We start from the raw sequence: 20,307 nt of genomic DNA, 5'->3' as shown, positions 1-20,307 counted from the left end.
CAAAATCACCCAGCCTGGAATGGTGCTGGTGGAACTTCTTTAGGATGATTAAAATCCTTCCTACTACTATCTCCTGACAGACAATCCACCCTTTCAGAGGTCCATGAGGTTCTTTTTTTCTGAAGGGTGGGGGAAATCCCTTGCATAAGAAAGCTTTGACACTGGATTTTGTTATATAGGTATATTGTATATATGCTGATGCAATCAGAGGGGGAAAACAGTGCAAATACAATTACAATTCATAATAATACTTGGTTTCAATGCCCCCAGGAACTGCCCCATTCCTCGGCTACCTCCCAACCTCCAGCACTTCCCCACAGTATCCACCTAATGCTGGGGGTTAGGAAGAGTGGGCAGCTTAGGGTAGGGAGTAGGCTCTGCCAAGGCAGTGCTGGTGACCTGGAGGGATTTCTCCAGGGTGGGGAGGGCAAGGCACAAATTAGGGGTGGGTGGTGGGGGAGGTGGCATCTTTAAGGAGGGATGGGGTTGGAGCAGCTGCCAGTCTCAGTGTGCTGGGCCCGGCCCACTCCTTTCCCCACCCTCCACAGCCCTACCTCCCTCCACCCTCCCCTTCCCCAGAAACCCTTTTGCACGGATCATACACAAACGGGCACATTACAAAATGACATAACACAGTTTCACAATATCCATGGCTAGGGCTTTTTTTTTCTCTTTTTCAGTTTTTTTTTTTCTACACAATGTACAATTCCTTTTAAATGGATCAAGAAATAGCTTATATACATGAATGAGTCCTTGTTATAACATCTCGGCAGCAAATATCATAAGCTAATGAAGACCTTGATGAAGAGGGAGCCTAGGGTGTGGGGTAGGGGCTGTGGAGAGAAGGTTATGCCTTCTAGAAAAAGAGGAGAGATGGGAATGGTTTAGGGAAAGGAACAAAAGTAAAATATCAAGAAGCATCTTTACAAAGCAGTTCTATAGCTAATTCCTTTTAAAGGGGCAAGGAAAGGTAACCAAGGCAGGAAAACATTTATCTCGGTGTCTTTAAAAAGAAATGTCTACCATACATATATCCCAAAATGCAGGAAAAATACTTCTTCAGCAACGGAGGGGGTTCAGGTGCTGTGGTGAAGTGACAAAATAAAACCGACAAATAAGGACCTCTGTCTCCTAATCCTACCCCGGCCTTGCCACTAATCCACTCACGTCAGGTTTCTGCAAGTAAGACACCATCCACGAATGACTGCTTTTTAGTGCCTCAGGGTCTAGAGGAAGCCAGACTGTAACGGGCTGGATCCTCTCTACAAATACCTGAGAGTCAGAGCCCAAGGGTCAAGGACACTGGACTAGGGTCCTCAGGGCATGAGGGTTAGTGTCTGTAAGGGCCCATGGCCTGAGGATGAGAGTTTAAAAAGAAAAAGAGGGGGGGGGGCGGTTGGAAGAAAACAAGACTATCAGTGACGTAAAGTGTAGAGGCTTGCAGGGAGACAGGGGCAGGAGCTACGAGAGGAGATGGAAGGCTAATACTTTACCATGATTAACAAAGACTTCACCCTCTCACTAATTCCTGGGAAGAGTCTGACAATGGGGAAAGAGGATGAGAAAGAAAACCTCAGCGACTGAGCCACGGGCCACAGAGCTATACTAGTAGTTTAAGCAGCTTCTATGTAACTGACCCTGAAGGGATAAAGCAGGGAAGAGTCTACCTCTTCCCTGTGGCCCAGAACCTAGTCAGGCACTGCGCTATGGGCTCTCCTCCCCCACCCTTCCCCATGTCTACACATCTCACTTTCAAACCCTATTCAGAGTGGCCTGGCTCCCAGGGAGAGGACCTAGCTCAGGGCAGGGACAAGCCCCAGCTGGACGGTATTGCACATTCTCTGTTCCTTTTAATCTCAACTGACAAACTTGGGCACCTTGTACCTCTGAGCACCTCTGAGTTGGGGGTCAGGGAGACGTAACAGAAATGGCACTTCATCACAGGGTAGGAAGAGGTTAGATAGACATGCCACAAGGCAAGATGACTGCTAAGAAAAACAGCTTTAAAATGGAGGGGGAAAAACCTTCCAATTTTGTGGAAGAGAAAAACAAAATCAATTTATCCAGTGCTTTCAAAGCACAGAGGGCAAAGAAAAGATGTAAGAATATATCTTTATTTATATATATATATATAATTTTAAAATAATCCCAGACCCAGCTCCATCAGCCCCCCCACCCTCCCTACCACTTACAGTCAGGGGCACCACGTTCCCCAGAAAAATACTTGAAATGACCTCTCACACTACTTGTCCCTAGCATCCAGCTTCCAGGTCACTTCACCATGTGGGGAGCCAGACACGGCTGCATCTCTGCTCCTTTATTAAGTGCTCAATGAATTTGAGGGAAAGGGAGGAAAGAAAGAAGCCAGGAAGGCCCGCAGGGCCAGTATAATCACCCACAGTGGCACTGGAGGATTGGGAAAGAGACCAGAGTGGGGAACTGGGCTCCATTCAGCTTCTTTCCCATCCTACCCCACATTTTATGGGAAAGGTGTGCAGTTTGTGTGTGTATAATTTTAAAAGTGCCTTCTTACTTTAAAAAAATTATTTAGTTTTAAAAAATAAGAATGAGGGAACTTCCTCAGGTGGTTATCAAGGGCAAATTATTACACAACTCCTCATACGTCTTCGCTCAAAGTGTCCCCAGTACACTCTGACGGCTTCTGGAGCTGTAGAGGCAGGTGCATGTCCACTCTGAGGAGAGCAGAAACCCTTCATTTACAGGCTTCCCTTACCTCAAAAACAGCTTGGTCCCCTCCTCCTTGCCACAATATGGGCAAACAGGATGCTAATCTCCCTAACTCCAGAACAGCAACATTGCACAATTCAACTTATTCTCTACATTAGTAGCTCCTAAGGGGGAAAAAAAGAAAAAACCAAAATGGCAAAATGAGTAAAATTTTGGGGAGCGGAGCTTGGGGGAAGACAATACTTGTGTACCGAGGTCCAAAACTGGTTTGACAAGTTGCTTGGCTCTGAGGAGTTGGATCTACAGTCAGCATAGCAGAGTCAGAGTGGGACACCAACCTGATTAGGGGCTTACACCCATATCTCTCAGCACTCAGAGGGTACAGGGAGAGAAAAATGTGAGAATCTCAACTCCTGGGAGAAACTCCCTCTTCCCCTATGTCTAATTTCTCCTTCTATCATGTGATTCACTTCTATCCAGTCCAACTTCTAGGACACCCAGCCACCTGCAGCCTGGAAACAGCTATTCCTCTGGGGTTACAGTTAGAAGGAAGATTAACATTTGCTAAAAGGGTGAGAGGATGTGACGGGAGACAATTTTACAAAGAAAGTACAAACAATGTCAAGACAGTTGGCCTGGAACAGACTTCTGTGTCCTCACTGGGGTCAGGAGACCAATCTTATTTCCCCAGGAGCTAGAAGGCCAGGACCTGGTCGCAGTCCTCTCTGGGACAGCATTAAACTCATGTCCCACCTCTTCCCCTACCTCCCACATTTAAATTACAGGTAGGTTTTTGTTTTAAGCGTCTCCCCCGAGGGCTCTTTTACTCATTCTTAAAGAGCTCAATTTTATTACTAGAATACTGCCTCACAAACTGCCCAGATCCTGCCAACTGTAGTTGGGATGCTGTTCCTACTTGCCTGATGATGCCCACTCCACAGCTCGGGTTAAGTGCATTCCAATTCTCTGTCCCTAACATCCTCAGTCATTTTGTACTTGGCAGCTGAGGATCCACTGCAATCTGCATGTGATCACTGAACTGTATATTATATATATATATATATATCTCTTTTTTTTAAAAAAAGAGGGAGGATTAGCAGAGGGAGGTAGGAAAGGAAAGAAAACAGAAGATGGTGGGGGTAACCGTCCACAGAACAAAGGGAAGACACACAATATAATTAAAAATGATAATAATTATAGCATAAAATAAACTTTAGAAACACACATCAAAGGGCTTAAATTCTCCCCAGGACCTCATTCTGACCTCTATCAGAGGCAAAGACCCACCTCACTGTTAAAGGGAATTGAAGAGAAAGACAGAGCAGCAGGAGAACAGATGGCAGCGTGTGCAATAAAGGGGAGGTGGGGGTGGGGCGTGTGTTTCCTTGTTGATGTCTATTTTTGTCTTCTGTTTTTTTCAGTTTTGCTTTCCGTGTATGGTAGGCACCAGTACAGGCACTGCATGCGACGGAAGTTGGGGGCAATGGGAGAAGTGGGTAAAGGATTCAAGGATGCGCAGTACCAGTGGAACAGGCGTTATTTCTGTCCACTGATGGACTGTGATATAGACCTGGGAGGGATCATGTCTAAAAGGTATTCACGCTGCCGGTCTGCCAAACTGGGGGCTTTATGTCCTCCGATGCCAGTGTTCAGGTACGCAATGTTGACACCTAGATCCAGGAGACAGAAGGAGGAGACAGGTATTAAGAGACAAGAAATGACACCACCTTCTGTCCTATCCCAGACTGCAGTGAGAGATGGGAGAAAACATCTGCAGTTGCCTGCACGTGTTTAGCCTTGGCTGTTTCAGCTTCAGGGAAGAGCTCCTCCAGAAATGTCAGTCCTCCCAGGAATAATGAACAGCGCTTACAGTACAGTATAGAAGAAAGAGGTTAAAGAGTGATGAGAGAAAAAAAATGATTGAAATGGAGAAAGAATCAGTCAATCATCTGCTCTGATTTTGAGACCACTGGGCATAAAGAATCCTGCATCACTCAGGCTGGATAGTTCATGACCCCGTGGGACCAATGAAAGCACCAAAATCCTCGGGCACTCATATGACTTAGTAGATTCATTTGCTGAATAACAAAAGCATAGTTATACCCTAAGGAGAAAACAGAAAGCAAAGGAACAACAGGCCTAAAAGGGCTGCTAAAGATGGCTTAGTACCTGGTAGTGCATAACTTTAATCCCAGCACAGGAGCAGGGGCAGGCACATCTGCCTGAGGCCAGCCTGGTCTACAAAGCGAGTCCAGGACACCCAGGGCTACACAGAGAATCCCTGTCCCAAAAAAAACGAGCAGAGCACTAGCTACTCTTCCAGAGGGCTGAGGTTTAAACTCCCAGCACCAACATGATGGCTCACAACTATAATGACTCTAGTTCCAAGGGACCAGACACTCTATTCTGGCCTCTATGGGCACCAGGCATGCAAGTGGTACACAGCATACATGTAGGTGAAACACTCATACATACTAAAAAAAAAAAAAAAAAAAAAAAAAAAAAAAATTTTATCATGGCTGGAGGGAGAGAACCTGAGCTTGATAAACCTAAACCAGCACCATAAAGAAGTCAGGCTGGGGGTGGTGGTGCAATCCTTTAATCTCAGCACTTGGGAGGCAGGCGATCGCTGTGAGTTCGAGGCCAGCCTGGTCTACAAAGTGACAGTCAAGGCTACATAGAGAGACCCTGTCTCAAAAAACCAAAAAAAATTTTAAAAAGTCAGGTTTTGAGGTACATGCTCATAATCCTAGCAATGGGAGGCAGATCTCTGGAACTTGTTTGCCAGCCAGCCTATTCCAAGACCCCATCTCAAAAACAAGTGGACAGTACCCGAGGAATGACACTTAAGACTGACTTCTAGCCTCTATACATACATGTACCCATGTACACAAAAAGAACTGTACACTAAAGCTAGGTGGTACATGCCTGTGACTCCTCTTACCTGGCATACCAAGGAGGCCGCCTGGCACAGACAACTGGGGTGCCTGTGCGAAGTTTGAAAGCATGGAGCGGGCTGATGTGGGTATACCACGCTGGAGACTGCTCTGCGGCTGTGGAGCCTGCAACATGGGGATAAGACAGTTGCTGAAATCTGGCCATTACGTTAGTGCAAGTGGAAGATAAAAACACAGTAGTAAAAAGAGAACAGAACCACTTCCTGCAGAAGCACAGGCCCCAAGAGACGCAGAGCTGTGGAAAAGCTCCTCACCTGCCGAAGTGTATGATGTCTCATGATGGTCTCCTGTTTACTGACACTGGATACAGTTGGAGCTGTAGTAGGGGAGAGCGCTGCCTGCTGCTGTAATCGCTGCTCAATTTCCTGTTGGGAGTTATTTGATGAGACTGGGTAAGACAGCACGTAATTTTCTAACTAGAAAACCAAGGGTCTTATTTCTATAATGATGCCACCTAGTTACCAAATAATGCAGAAAAGGCAGAAAGTTTAGTGGAATGGCTACACTGAGATTTCCAGGTACAAGCAGACAAGTTTTATTGATCAAAAACATTTCTGTCTCTCCAGAAAGCTGGTTCTCATGAGGATAACTGGAGGACAATGGATAGTAATATAATTAAAACTAATGAATCACTGAGGTCCTATTTATTTAAGGTTGTAGGGATTCATTTATGTATGCCAGAGACTGAAACCAGAAATGGGAAGCATATGGTCTGTCATTAAACTTGGACCGTATTTTTCATTTCTGCCTATTTTCCACAAGGCTCACGATGCTACTAAAGGACTCTGATGGTTAGCAGAGTGGGAAACGGATCAGAAAAAAGTACCCGAGTATCTTAACGCCTCTTTTCCTTTGAAGACTTTCTAACTCTATAGCTACTATTAGGAGGTGCTTACACACGTCTCCTGCCACTGACCTTCACCGGCTACTGTACCCTCTGTTCTTCCTTTGGCATGTAACTACAGCTTGCACACTTGAAAGTATGGAGCAAATCCTTTCCAACAAAATCCATTTGTCTGACAAAATAAACTGAGTAACAGAGGAACTGCATGTTGTGGTGTATGCCAGTTATCCCAGCTCTCAAAGATGGGAGGGTCAGAGATTCCAGGCCATTCAGAGCGCATGGTGAGACTTTCCTCAAAGCTTTGAAAAAGTCAAAATCCAAGCCTTCTTTCTGGCCTTTAATCTCAGTCATGCATCCATGTTTTCAGCCAATCAAAAACAACCAAAGGATACAGAAGGGACAGAGTAACGAAAAGGTTTTTATTCTTTTGTTTTGTGAGACTGGATCTACCTAGTCTAGGCTGGCCTGGAAGTCTGTAGACTCGCTTTGTTGTTGCTGTCATTCATTTTTGAGACAGGGTTTCTCTGTGTAATCTTGGCTGTCCTGAGCTTGCTTTGTAGACCAGGCTGGCCTTGATCCACCTGCCTCTGCCTCCCTCAGTGCTGAGAGTAAAGGTGTGTACCTCTACACCTCGCAAGAAAACGTGTATTTTATGTTACTGTTGTTTAAGGTTTTGTTGTTTTCTTTCTTTTTTGAGATAGCGTTTCTCTGTGTAGCTCTGGCTGTCCTGGAACTCATGCTGTAGACCAAGCTGGCCTCAGATCATGGTGTTCCGCCTATTGCTGCCTCCTGAGTGCTGGGATTAAAGGTGTGCGCCACCACTGCCTGGCTTTGTTGATTTTGGAGACAAGGTCTTATTATTAGACTGTCTGTCCTGGAACTCACTTATAGACCAGGCTGGCCTCAAACTCAAGAGATTCACCTGCCTCTACCGCTTGAGTGCTGAGATTAAAGGTGTGCACCACCACACCCTGATTTTATTTTTTTATTTTTTCAAGGAACCTGGGTTTCCAGGACCAAAACTCTTATGTGAACCACCTGGGTAACTCCTCCAAACTAGAAGCAACAATTTTTTGGGAAAAACCAAAGTGGTTTAGATGACTGTTAAGGTAGGAATCAGAATTCTTACCTGTTCTTGCTGTAGGGCTTTAACAAAAGCGTTTTTCAGCCGGTTGGTGTGTTCAGCTTTTAGAGCCTTTTTCTGGTTGGAAGTCATACACTGCTCACAGAGGATCTTACCATTCTTCTCTTGCTTCCAGTGAGGAGTGAAATCTGTGCGGCATTGGGCACATACAAAGGGTTCGACTCTCAGAAGTGAGGCACAGTTTTTGCCTAGACACAAATAATAAAAAGAACAGTTAGTGGTTTCACATCTTTCGCCTCTTCTGTTACTCTTGACTAAGTATCTTTCCTATAAGTTAATCCTGTTAACTTAGAGACTATACAGGGTCAGTGAAATGCTTCAGTGTGTAAAAGTGCTGCATGTGCAAGCCTAAAGGAACTGAGCTCCATCTTTGAAACCCATGTAAAGGTTAAGGAAGGAAATGATGGCTGGGGCTGGAGAGATGGCTCAGAGGATAAGAGCACTGGCTGCTCTTCCAGAGGTCCTGAGTTCAGTTCCCAGCAACCACATGGTGGCTCACAGGCATCTATAATGAGATCTGGTGCCACCTTCTGGAGGGCAGGCATACATGCAGGCAGAGTGCTGTATACATCATAAATCTTAAAAAAAAAAAAAAAAAAAAAAAAAAAAAAAAAGACGCTGGGTGTGATGGCGCACAGCTATAATTCCAGCACTCAGGGAAGCAGAAGCAGGTGGATCTCTGAGTTTGAGGGCAGCATGGTCTACAAAGTGAGTCCAAGATAGTCAAGGCTCTGTTATACAGAGAAACCCGGTCTCAAAAATATAAAAACAAAAGAAAAAAACCAAATGACTTCACAAAGCTGTCCTCTGACCTCCCAATGACAACAATGTTTCCTGTTGACATCTCCTATTCTCTTTTCTCCCCACCAACAAAGTTAAAAGTTTTAAAACAAGAAACTATACAAAAACAAACCAAAACAATTTAGAGGCTAGAGAGATAGTTTAGCAGTCTGTTAAGCACTTGTGGAGCTGGGCGTGGTGGTGCACGACTTTAATTCCAGCACTCAGGGAGGCAGAGGCGGGTGGATCGCTGTGAGTTCGAGGCCAGCCTGATCTACAAAGTGAGTCCAGGACAGCCAAGGCTACACACAGAGACCCTGTCTTGAGAAAAATCAAACAAAAAACCCCCAAAAACCGAACAGCATTTGTGTTGCTCTTAGGACTGACTGGAGTTCAGTTCTGTGCACCCACCTCAGGGACTCTGATGCACCTTTTTTTGTTTGTTTCTTTGAGATATGTTTTCTCTGTATAGCACTGGCTGCCTGGACTCATTTTGTAGACCAGGCTGGCCTCGAACTTGCAGAGATCCACCTGCCTCTGCCTCACAATTACAGGCTCCAGCCCCCAAAGGTTTTTTCCCCCAGAATTATATGGTGAGATCCTCTCTCAACAAAACAAACCTTCCCTCTCCCAATAACAAGATATATTCATCATTCCATTTCCTGACTGGGTGTGATATAATCAGTTACTTCAAGCTCCTGATGCCTCTGACTCACTACTATGGGATTACACTCCCAAAGTGTGAGCCAGAACAAACCCTCTCAAAAAAGGAACTACACAGGCTGGAGAGATGGCTCAGAGCTTACAAGCACTGACTGCTCTTCCAGAAGATCCGGGTTCAAATCCCAGCACCCACATGGCAGCTCACAACTGTGTAGCTCCAGTTCCAGGGGATACGACAACCCTCACACAGACACACAAGCAGGAAAAACAGCAATGTACATAAAACAAGTTCAAAAACCATACAATATACTGGATATATATTATATAATATATATATAGTAATATTGTGTATGTGTGTGTGTGTATATATATATATTGTAATTCTCTTACCTCTACCTTCCAGGTAAGCAAGTGTTCACCAACTGAACTACATCTCTAGACTCTACTCTTTTTTGGTTGTTTTTTTAAGATTTATTTACTTTTATATGTGTAGTTACTTTGTCTGAATGAACGTAAATACATTATGTGTACTTTGTATATCAGGAACTGAACCCAGGTCCTCTAAAAGAGCAGCCAGTGCTCTTAACCACTGTGCCATCTCTCTAGCCCTCTTTTTTTATTTATTTTTTTACTGGGCTGTCAAAACTTTATTTTCAGAAGAACTGATCATACTCTCTAGGCCTCTTTATTGCTCCCCAAAGCTTGTATAACTAACTGATGGAGCGGATTTCACTGAGAGAAAAGGTCTCACTATGTAGCTCTATGTGGCTTCCCACTTGAGATCCTCCAGCCTCAGACTCCTAAGCAGTAAAGTTACTTGTGTGCACCTCCGACGGATCTTGCTATGTTGCTCAGGCTGGCCCCAAATGCTCAGTGTCCTCCCATTCAGTCTCAGTGAAACTATATAAGAGCACATGACACTACACCCAGCACAGGAGTACTAAAGTGTTTCAAGATGTAGCCCTGGTTTGCCTGGAACTTGGAGCAATCCTCCTGCCTCTGCCTACAAAGTGGTGGGCTATAAGCAATGAGCTATCAGGCCTGGATTAAGAGCAGTTCTGTAATACTGCACAGTTCCCTCTAATACTTGTTCTTTGCCCAGATGCTTGGCAACTACAAGGAAGTTATTACCTTGGCTGTCGATGACACTCTGTACGACTTCTTCCAAGCCTACCATGTAGATAAACTCGCTATTGGCTGCACTAGGCAGGAAGTGAAGCAAGGGAGCAGGAGGTTTTGGAGGTGGTATCTCCAGGAGCGTCTTTTCCAGCTGTTTTCGAAGAGCCAGTTTGGCTGCAGCCTGTGAGTTCGCAGCGTCACTCATGGCACTGGGACTTGGAAGTGGTGAGGACACTCTGTTCACAGTCCCTGGCTGGATGTGGGAGGCAAGGTTCATGTAGATGGCAGAAGATGTTGTGCGTTGACAGGGAACAGAAGAACTTGACTGCTGAAAGGGAATAGTGGACAGGGGGCTGCTAAGTGGAGACCAGGTCGGAGTTGTTAACAGGACACTACCTGACCACAGTCTGCACTGCTAAGCTTCTTCAAGACATTCAACTTATCACTAAAAGATAATCCTGGGAGCTAAGAAAAAAAAGAATGACAAGAAAGAAAACCTCGGAGATGCTTTCATGTGCCCATGCTTCTTGTCACACACATGCTTCCATCTCCTTTTCTTTTTCATACATTTACTTTTGAGAATTTCATACACATAACTACTATAGTTGTATCATTTCTATTCTACTCTCACCCCTGGATTAAGACCTATATCTTAAAGCAGATTTTCGTTAATTTAGCTTTGCTCTATAATATACTACTTTTCTGCCACCATTTTTATATAATTCCTTAAAGCATCCATTCTAGGAAATGCTCTCTATTCAAATCACTCCCTTGTCCTAGTTTCTCTATACACAAAACTTAAATCTGTGGTTCTTTTAAAAGAAATGAAGGATTTTTCTGTTTCTACACCAGCACTCGCTCTTACTGGTTGGTAACTGATGGCAGGATTCATGTTAGGTGTTGTGGTGCGTACAATGCCAGGCTTCGGTGGCCCCCGTTGGCCCTGAAGTTGGGCTGGATTTGGTGCAATAACACGTTGGGACATCAACATGTGTGGAAGGGTGGTGTTGGTTGCTGAACGGATGACACTGTGACCCTAAAGGGAAAGAACAGGAAAAGAACTCACACATGGCATAATACCCCATAAAATGCAAAGTCAGAACACTGCTTACCACAGACAGCAAGTACAACCCTGAGAACACACAGGTGATTTCACTCAACCATCAGCGGGAGACAGGTACTATTACTCCAGTCAAAATTATTTTTAGATTACTTATTTTCATTTCATGCTGAGGTCAGAAGAGGCTATCAGATTCCCTGCAACTAGACTTACATATGGTTTTGAGCTACCATGCGGGTGGTAGGAATAGAACCCAGGTCATCTGCAAGAGTAGCAAGTGCTCTTAACCTCTGATGCATCTTTCCAGGCCCTTTACCATACTCCAAATGCTGGTTAGTAGCTATAAAGTTCTTGGCTTTTAAAAAAATGTTTCATTTTATTTTTAAAAAATATGTATTAGTATTTTGCTTACATGTATGGTCCATGCACTATATGTGTATGTGGTGCCCTAGGAGACTTCTTATAGAAGAGGGCATTAGCTCTTAAGACTAATTTGACCACGTCCCCTGCAGGGGGAGGCCTGGTGGCACACAGAGGAAGGACAGCAGGTTACCAAGAAGAGACTTGGTACCCTATGAGCATATACAGGGGAGGTAATCCCCCTCAGGCACAGTCATAGGGGAGGGGAATAAGAGGAAAATGGGAGGGAGGAAGGAATGGGAGGATACAAGGGATGGGATAACCATTGAGATGTAACAAGAATAAATTAATTAAAAAAAAAAAAAGACTAGAGTTACAGAAAGAAGTGAGCCTCTTGTGGGTGCTAGTTATTAAATCGAGGTCTTATGGAAGAGCAGCTAGTACTCTTAACCATTAAGCCATCACCCCAGCTCTGACTTTCAATTTTTTAAGAAGACTTATTTTATTGTTTGTGTGTTTGTCTCTATGTGTACATGAATGCCATGCCAGAAGAGTGTTATGATTCCTTAGTGCTAGAATTATAAGCCACCTATAAGTATTGCAAACCCATCTCTTTAGCTCCAAGTCCCTGGTGCTTTTTAAAACAAACAAACAAACAAACAAACAAACAAACAAAGGGTTTCTCTACATAGTCCTAGCTGTCCTGGAACTCACTGTGTATATCAGGCCGGCCTCATATGAAGTCAGGAGAGACAGACTTCCCCAACAGTAAAATCCCATTATGGGTCACATACCTGTAATGTTCTCAAATTTTGAGGTTCAATCCCTTGAGCCCCAGGCCGGGAGGGAAGCTTAGATAAGCCTTGCTGTCCCACATGTGCAGGAGATGGCTGAACAATCGATGCTGCATTCTGTACAACTGGAGTCTGGGAGGGAAAGAGAAAATGAGACTGTGAGGCTGACTGTGGTGGCACACCTTTAATCCCAGTACTGAGGAGATGGAGGGTCTGAGTTCGAGGCCAGCCTGATCTACAAAGTGGGTTCCAGGACAACCAGGGCTACACAGAGAAATCCTGCCTCAAGAAACAAGAAAATTAAACCCAAATCAAAAACCAGAGGTCAAATTTGGTAAAGATCTAAGCTTTCAATTTTCCTTGCGAGTATAAAATGAACTTGAAGTTCCTACTGACAAGGAATAAAGATGAGAAAAATAAAGGGCTTTTCAGATTTTTTTTATTCTATTTTTTTGTTTTTCTTTCTTTGAGACTGGATCTTGTTTTATATAGCCAGGGCTGATCTGGACCTCAATATATAAATATGTAGACCACACTAGCCTCAGAAGTCCACTCAGCTGTCTCCCAAGTACTGGAATTAAAGGGATGTGTCACTATGCCAGGCTCTGTCTCTCTCTTCGGACAGGGTCTTACATGGCCAGCTTAACTCCTTCATAAAAAAGATTTATTAATTTTTTGTACATGATCGTTTTGCCTTCATTTATGTCTGTGTACCATATGTGTGCCTGGTGGCTGCAGATGGCCAAAAGAGGGCATCAGATCCCTTGGAACTGCACTAAGAGCTGGTTGTGAGCTGCCATGTGGGTACTGAGAACCAAAGGCAGCCTCTGTGCAAGAGCAGCTAGCACTCTCAACTGCTGTCTCTACAGCCCTCTGATCTTAACTCTTGTTTCTAACTCAACTTTCCAAGTGCTGGCAAAACACACACACACACACACACACACACACACACACACACGGTTTTTTAACACTGAAGGTTAACAATTACTACTTTCTAACCACTCTGCTTATAGAGACTAAAAATAAAAACTACAGAACTGCCGGGTGGTGGTGGCGCACGCCTTTAATCCCAGCACTCGGGAGGCAGAGGCAGGCGAATCACTGTAAGTTCGAGGCCAGCCTGGTCTACAAAGCGAGTCCAGGACAGCCAAGGCTACACAGAGAAACCCTGTCTCGAAAAAGCAAAAAAAAAAAAAAAAAAAAAAAAAAAAAAAAAAAAAAAACTACAGAACCAGAGAAAGTCCCACAAACTGACTTTACCCATCCATCTCATCCCCAACTACTTCTCCCCCTCCCTTCCTAGAAACACTACCTTTTGGACCACATTCTCTTTCTGTAGCTGACTCTGTCTCAGCTTCTTTAACAGCACCAGACGAGCTTCTTCCAATCGTAGCTCGTCCCTCAGTTGCTTGATAAGCTGCTGCCGTTCCTCAATGCCTTTCCCCTACGGAAACATGGAGATTGTAGGTCAGCAACAGCAGCAGGTGCCCAGAATCCCTTCCTGCAAAAAATAATGTATGCTTCTCCTCTACCTTTCTTCTACAAGAGGCAGAAGTGCGCATCTGCCTCTATGTTTGTCCCCCACGTAGAATGGCACTCACGGAGTACTTAAAAAGCACTTGGAGACTATGAATGCCAATCAGTACATTCCTGGCAAAACCAGAAGACTGAAGGAAACAACATTTTCTTTTAAAATAGCCACTAAATCTTTTTTCTTTTGTTTTTGTTATGTGACTTAATTACAAAGTTCTATTCCACTTTTAAAGATGATTATATTGAGTATGATTGCTTATATGCATGCTTTAGCAAACTATCGTTTCTGCTGGCTGACAGCTACCTCTCATGTTGAATCAACATGAAGAATTTATCAAATAGGTAGTTATTAGATCCAAAAAGCAAATCAAAACAAAAATACAAAACCAAGCCAGGGAATTAAAGAGAATGGAAGAGAAAGAAGGGAGAAGAAAAGAAGGAAGAGGAGGAGGAGGAGGAGGAAGAGGGGAGGAGAAGGAGAAAGAACCAGTAACTTCTCTTCTTTTTTTACCTTAAACATCTCCAGGTTGGCTGCTTTGAGTCTCTCTTCCATCCGGGAGCTGGACCGGGGACTGGAAGCCTCATTGTCAGACAAAACAATTATGTCTGGGGAAGGAGTTAGCCTTCCTCGGTCGGGCTCACTGGGCAAGAAAAGGAAAAATTATAGTATCTCCAACAGCAGCAGTTAAGAAAATTTCTCCACTACAATGAACAAAGAAATCCAAGGGAACTTAGGTCTGTCCTGGTTCAGCAAAAGATAGACAAGTTCTAGATTAAAGGCACTAAGATGCAAATGAGAGCAAAACCTTAGCAAATACTTTTCTAATCTAAAATCTGTCAGGCTATGCAAGCATAAACAAAGTGATGAGAAACTTCAAGATATGAAGGATGGCCTGGCTGTTACCCAGAGAAACCTTGTCCCTGGCCCCCCTCCCCCCAAAAAAGAGAGAGAACGAGAGCGAGCGAGTAAGCGAGCGTGAATTAGGGGATGGAAGGAAGGGCTGGCCTGCATGGGAACCAGGCATTCATGTCATTACATGACATGCGTATAGGCAAAATACTCATACACATAATTTTTTTTAAATAGGAAAAAAAATAATTAAGATGCTGCTAAAGGCCTGGCGTGGTGGTGCACGCCTTTGATCCCAGCACTCAGGAGGTAGAGGCAGGTGGATCTCTGAGTTCAAGGCCAGCCTGCTGTACAAAGTGAGTCCAGGACAGCCAAGGCTACACAGAGAAACCCTGTCTCGAAAAACAAAAATAAATAAAAATAAAAAGAGGCAAAAGCAGGTGTGGACAATGGCTTGAGGACACTGACAGTATCAACTCTGAAGCATACAGCCTCCTGGAGGATTAAACCAAAGACACACTAGCCAGAATATTTAGTACCTTCCCTGAAAAGAAATTCATCCAAAACTACTTTGTCATCTAAAATCCTTCACATGGACTTTTCTTACTCCCAAATCTATTCACTTGATAACCCTTGTTTTTATTTCTGCAGCCCAGTTTTAAAATTCTGCAGAATTTTATATATTAAACAGAATATAATGGAACTTGAAAAATCTAATTTCCTTAAGATTCCCAAATAAACAAATCTATGCTCCCACCTTTCTTGATTTGTTTGTTTTGAGACAGGGTTTTTGTGTAGCTTTGGCTGTCCTGGAACTTTCTTTGTAGACCAAGCTGGCCTTGAACTCAGAGATCCTCCTGCCTCTGCACTCTGTTGAGTGCTGGGATTACAGGTGAACGCCACCACGCCCCGGTTTTTTGCAAAACAAGAGTCTCATGCAATTGGCAGGCCTCCAAACCCTGACCTCCCAGTCTCTACACCCCAAGCTCAGTGACCTCAAGAGCACAGCAGCACGCCTGGCTTTCTTTTGTGGCACTGGGGTAGAACTCAGTGCTTCCCAGATCCTCAGGCATACCTTCAGTTACTGAGCTACAGCTTTTGAGATAGAGTGACTGGAAGTGTGTAAGTCTAGGACAGGCTGATGAGCTTGCAGGTCTTTAAAGGGAACTTAAAACCCAAAAGCTAATAGGTTATTAGTTGTAAGACCCTATGCACTGTTTTCTCAACGTTTCTTGTTTTTCGTCTCCCATTGAGCAACATTTCCAGCCCCAAGAAGGCTTTTTTTATGTTTCTAATTTTAATTAATTTAACGTCTGTACATCCACGGAGGGTACAGATGTGGCAGTCAAGGGCAACTTTGTGGAATCAGTACTATCCTTCAGTATGTGAGGTTCCAGGAATTGAACTTTGGGCATCAGCTATGGTGGCAAATGCCTTTACCCACTAGCCCACCTTGATGGCCCCTGTGGCCCAGGCTAACCTTGAACTCACAACAAGTAACCCCTGCTTTCCTTTCCCAAGTGCTGGAACTACAGCAGGGGCACCACCATTCCTGGTCTCGCCTAAAGAAGTCTTTGTTTTTCTTTTGGTTTTTTGAGACAGGGTCTCTCTGTGTAGCCTTGGCTGTCCTGGACTCACTTTGTAGACCAGGCTGGCCTCGAACTCCTGCCTGGCTCTGACTCCCAGAGTGCTGGGATTAAAGTCATGCGCCACCACTCCCAGCTAAAGATGTCTTTTAAACAAGGTATCCCTGAGTGAGATAAACCTTTACTTTCTCAACAGGGTAAACCTGAGTTACTAGTGGAGGGAGTAAGGAGACCGGCTACGTTGTGGACTAGAAAATGCACCTGGATTGCACTGCAGCTACAAATCAGGCAGCAAGCTGAAAATTCGAGTTAGAAGAAAAATGCCACTAGAGTAAAAAGGAGCTTTTTGTTCTCTAGACCAAATAACCTAACCCAAGTGCCTAAATTTAAATGTGTACATGTTTTACTTGTCATGTCTATGTTTCTTCATCTTCTCACACCAGGTGAGCAATTCTGAGGCCTGGAAATCCCCCATTGATTCACTTCATTGATTTTATATCATTAATTAGTGGCATTATGAAATTCTGTAACAAGATTGTTTCTAAGGTTAAACATTCTTCCCTGTACTTCTGTTGTTGAGGCTGCTGGGTGGCAAGATGGGCAGAGATATTCCTGATTGGACATTTTAGAACTGTGTAACATTATCAGTTACTTACACTAGTACACAACACTAAACAGTATTTTATGCTTAGATACAACCAGACACAGATAGATGGCATAGATAAGGCAAAGCCCATGTCAAGTCTTGATTCCAGTTTGTTTAGTTTGGTTTTCTGAGTCAGGGTTTCTTTCTTTACATAACCCTGGCTGTCCTGGAACTCACTCTGTAGACCAAGCTGGCCTGGAACTGGGAGATCTGCCTGTTTCTGCCTCCTAGGTGCTGAAACTACAGACATGTGTCACTGTGCCAGGAATCCAACATTTTTAAAAGCACTGGAACATGCAAGTATTAAAGTTTTACCTGCTAAGAGATTATTAAAAGCTAACACCAATTGTGTTTCAATCTGGTATATTCCCAGAAGCTATAAAGCTTCTAATTATTATTATTATTTTTGTTTTTTGTGGTGGTCCTGGCTGGCCTTAAACATGCACCATCAGTGCCTGGCTTAAAGCTCCCAATTCTTATCCCAGTAATAAAACAAACAAAGAAGTGTGCCTGGGTGTGATGTAGATATGGAATCCCAGGGCAGGAGCAAATGGATGACTGCAGACTCAAGTCCTACCACAAACCACCAGATAAAAAAAGTTGTTTTTCTACCATTCTAAAACAGTAGTTGTACTAGTTTCACTTTACTTAATATTTAATAAATAACATGTTATTTCACAGATACCAGAATTCACCCCATTAGTGGTATTTAAGCAACAAAGACAGAAAGGTCTCATGTTACAAATTCCACCTTCCATATTTTTTATTTTATTTTTTTTTTCTTTTGAAGATTAATTTATGTGCACCAGTGTTGCCTACATACATGTAGGTTCACCACATGCATCGCTGGAACCTCAGCGGTGAGAAGAGGGAGCTGAGTCTCCTGGAAGTGGAGCTACAGATGGTGCTAGTGCTGGAGCTCAACCCCGGTCCTGTGCGAGGGAAACAAGTACCCTGACTGCAGGGCTGTCCCCAGTGGCCCTGTTCTTATTACATCAAAGAGATTGCTCTTCTCCTTAGTTCATTCTTACTGAACAGCCTGTGGGGAAGTGGAAAGAGATGCCATTATACTCAATGCCCACTATGAACAAATAACTTACATAGAATGGGTTTTTAGGGCTATAAGACCTTTTTCGGGGCCTAGCATCTTACGCATGTTAAGTAGGCACTGTATTTTCAAGCTGCATGATCAATCTTAGTCCGACTTTTGAATAAATCTAATTAAACATTTCCAGCTTGTTGAAGTGGTGCAACAATGTGTCTATGAAGAATGCACTTAAAGAGCTTCAGTTTGAGATATGAAAATAAAATCTCCTATTTCATTCACTTGCTCTGAAAGACTGGACGTCTATGGGGCAAACGGGCTGCTGCGGCACCTGCCCTCACTCCCCACACCACCCCTCCGTAAGAATATAAGGTTGGTCCACTCACACATTTCTCTAAGACTACTTATTGCTCCCAAGGACATTTCTTCTAGGATCACTAAGGAATTTATCTTAAGTTTGTTGTTGTTCTAAAGATTTATTAATTATTATTATTATTATGTATACAATGCTCTGCCTACATGTACACCTGCATCCAGAAGAGGGCATCAGATCACATCATAGAAGGCTGTGAGTCACCATGTGGTTGCTGGGGATTGAACTCAGGACCTATGGAAGAGCAGCCAGTGCCCTTAACCGCTGAGCCATCTCTCCAGCCCCTTATCTGACGTTTTTTGTTGTTGTTGTTGTTGTTGTTTTTTGAGACAGAGTTTCTCTGTGTAGCCTTGGCTGTTCTGGACTCACTTTGTAGAGCAGGCTGGCCTCGAACTCACAGCAATCCACCTGCCTCTCCCTCCCGAGTGCTGGGATTAAAGGCGTGCGCCACCATGTCCGGCTGTATCTGATGTTTTTATAACTGTTTTTTTAATACTATTACCAAGAGTAACTACTCCACGGTTTTTGCAGTTTGTTTGTTGTTTGGTGTCTTTAAGAGTTCCGGGACAAGACTATCAAGACGAGAAAAAAATACATGTAAGGTGTAACTATTCCTTCTTTCTTCCCCCTCTTCCATTAGTCTAGTCTGTTAAAGAACCTGCTTTGGATTAGTGCCAGGAAAAGGGAGCAAGGTCATATGAAGGAAAGGAACTATGGGCAATTCAAGCCGGAGGACATAGATGTTCTCTCAAGAAGCTTCAGGATATCAATCATCATATGGTAGAAAAGGAGCCTGTAAATGTGTGTGTGTGTGTGTGTCTGAGGGACACACACACACACAGGAATGAACACATGTATACAAAGGAACCTGTATGTAGGGGTTGAGAAAACTGGTACAGCTGGAGCAAGAATGTAGAGACCATATGTGGATAATTTTCTTTTGACACAAAACAAACCATGTCCAAGAATTTATTTTTTTTTTTATGTAATAGAATCTGAGATATATAACAAATAGATCCTAAATATCCTTGGAATGTGAAAAGACTGAAGGAAAGACTTTGGGGGGGGGGGAGTGTTTCAAGACAGGGTGTAGCCCTTGCTGTCCTTGTCCTGGGACTTGCTCTGGACACCACGCTGGCCTTGAACTCAGAGACCCACCTGCCTTTTTTGCTTCCTGAGTGGTGGGATTAAAGGCATGTGCCACCACTGCTGCCTGTCTGACACCAATTTCTTTGCTTTAATCCTACAGCCATCTTTGGGGGAGGGGGCTCAGACAAAGAAACATATTAATTGGGCTAGGATCTTAAGCCACCTTATTCCAGAAATGACCTTTTATTGTTTGTTTAAAGAAAAAGATGTCTACACAGATGCCCCCATAGGTTAGAAGAGGGTTTGATCCCGTGGAGCTAGGATTATAGGTGGCTGTAAGCCACCTGATGTGGGAGTTAGGACCTGAACGACAGTCCTCACGGCTGTGCAGCCAACGCTATTAGTTATGTCGTCACCTAGGATCTGAACGACAGTCCTCACGGCTGTGCAGCAAGCACTATTAGTTAAGTTGTCACCTCTCGGCCCCCAGAAGTAATCATTTTATCATAGGTAAGAACTAAAACTTTGTGAGCTACTAGCTTCCTCTGGAAGTGAGAGGAACTTATGGTCAGTTGGAACCAGAAGACACAGGTCTCCTTTCAAGGTTTTAGGGCATCATCAGTCATCATGTGGCAGCTCACACATGTAATCACACAACTGACACGCTGAGGCAAGAGGACTGCCACATGTCAGACCAGGATGGCTACATAGTGTTGTTGCAAACAACAAAATTCAAACGGGGGGGGGGGGGGGGGGGAGGGAGCAGCAGCTTTAGG

General features: G+C 43.9%; 1 protein-coding gene across 2 annotated transcripts in view; it reads right to left on the bottom strand.

Annotated features, from left to right (window-relative positions):
- Nucleotides 1–3,863: 3,863 nt before the first annotated feature.
- The window catches only part of GATAD2B (GATA zinc finger domain containing 2B), a 70,989-nt gene continuing 54,545 nt past the window's right edge, over nucleotides 3,864–20,307 (bottom strand). For both annotated transcript variants that reach the window (XM_084769159.1, XM_084769158.1), the window contains exons 3-11: nucleotides 14,454–14,583; nucleotides 13,722–13,853; nucleotides 12,410–12,541; nucleotides 11,061–11,231; nucleotides 10,208–10,523; nucleotides 7,619–7,821; nucleotides 5,900–6,010; nucleotides 5,633–5,750; nucleotides 3,864–4,358 (exon numbers count right to left, since the gene is read on the bottom strand). In XM_084769159.1, coding sequence (XP_084625285.1) covers nucleotides 4,225–4,358; nucleotides 5,633–5,750; nucleotides 5,900–6,010; nucleotides 7,619–7,821; nucleotides 10,208–10,523; nucleotides 11,061–11,231; nucleotides 12,410–12,541; nucleotides 13,722–13,853; nucleotides 14,454–14,583 — 1,447 coding nt within the window. In that variant the 3' untranslated portion in view covers nucleotides 3,864–4,224. The remainder of the gene's footprint in view (nucleotides 4,359–5,632; nucleotides 5,751–5,899; nucleotides 6,011–7,618; nucleotides 7,822–10,207; nucleotides 10,524–11,060; nucleotides 11,232–12,409; nucleotides 12,542–13,721; nucleotides 13,854–14,453; nucleotides 14,584–20,307) is intronic.

Source organism: Acomys minous, assembly GCF_964271855.1.
Source record: "Acomys minous genome assembly, chromosome: 19".
Taxonomy (NCBI): Eukaryota; Metazoa; Chordata; class Mammalia; order Rodentia; family Muridae; genus Acomys; species Acomys minous.
The sequence above is the reverse complement of the archived record's forward strand: the minus strand, read 5'-3'. Positions and strand labels throughout refer to the sequence as shown.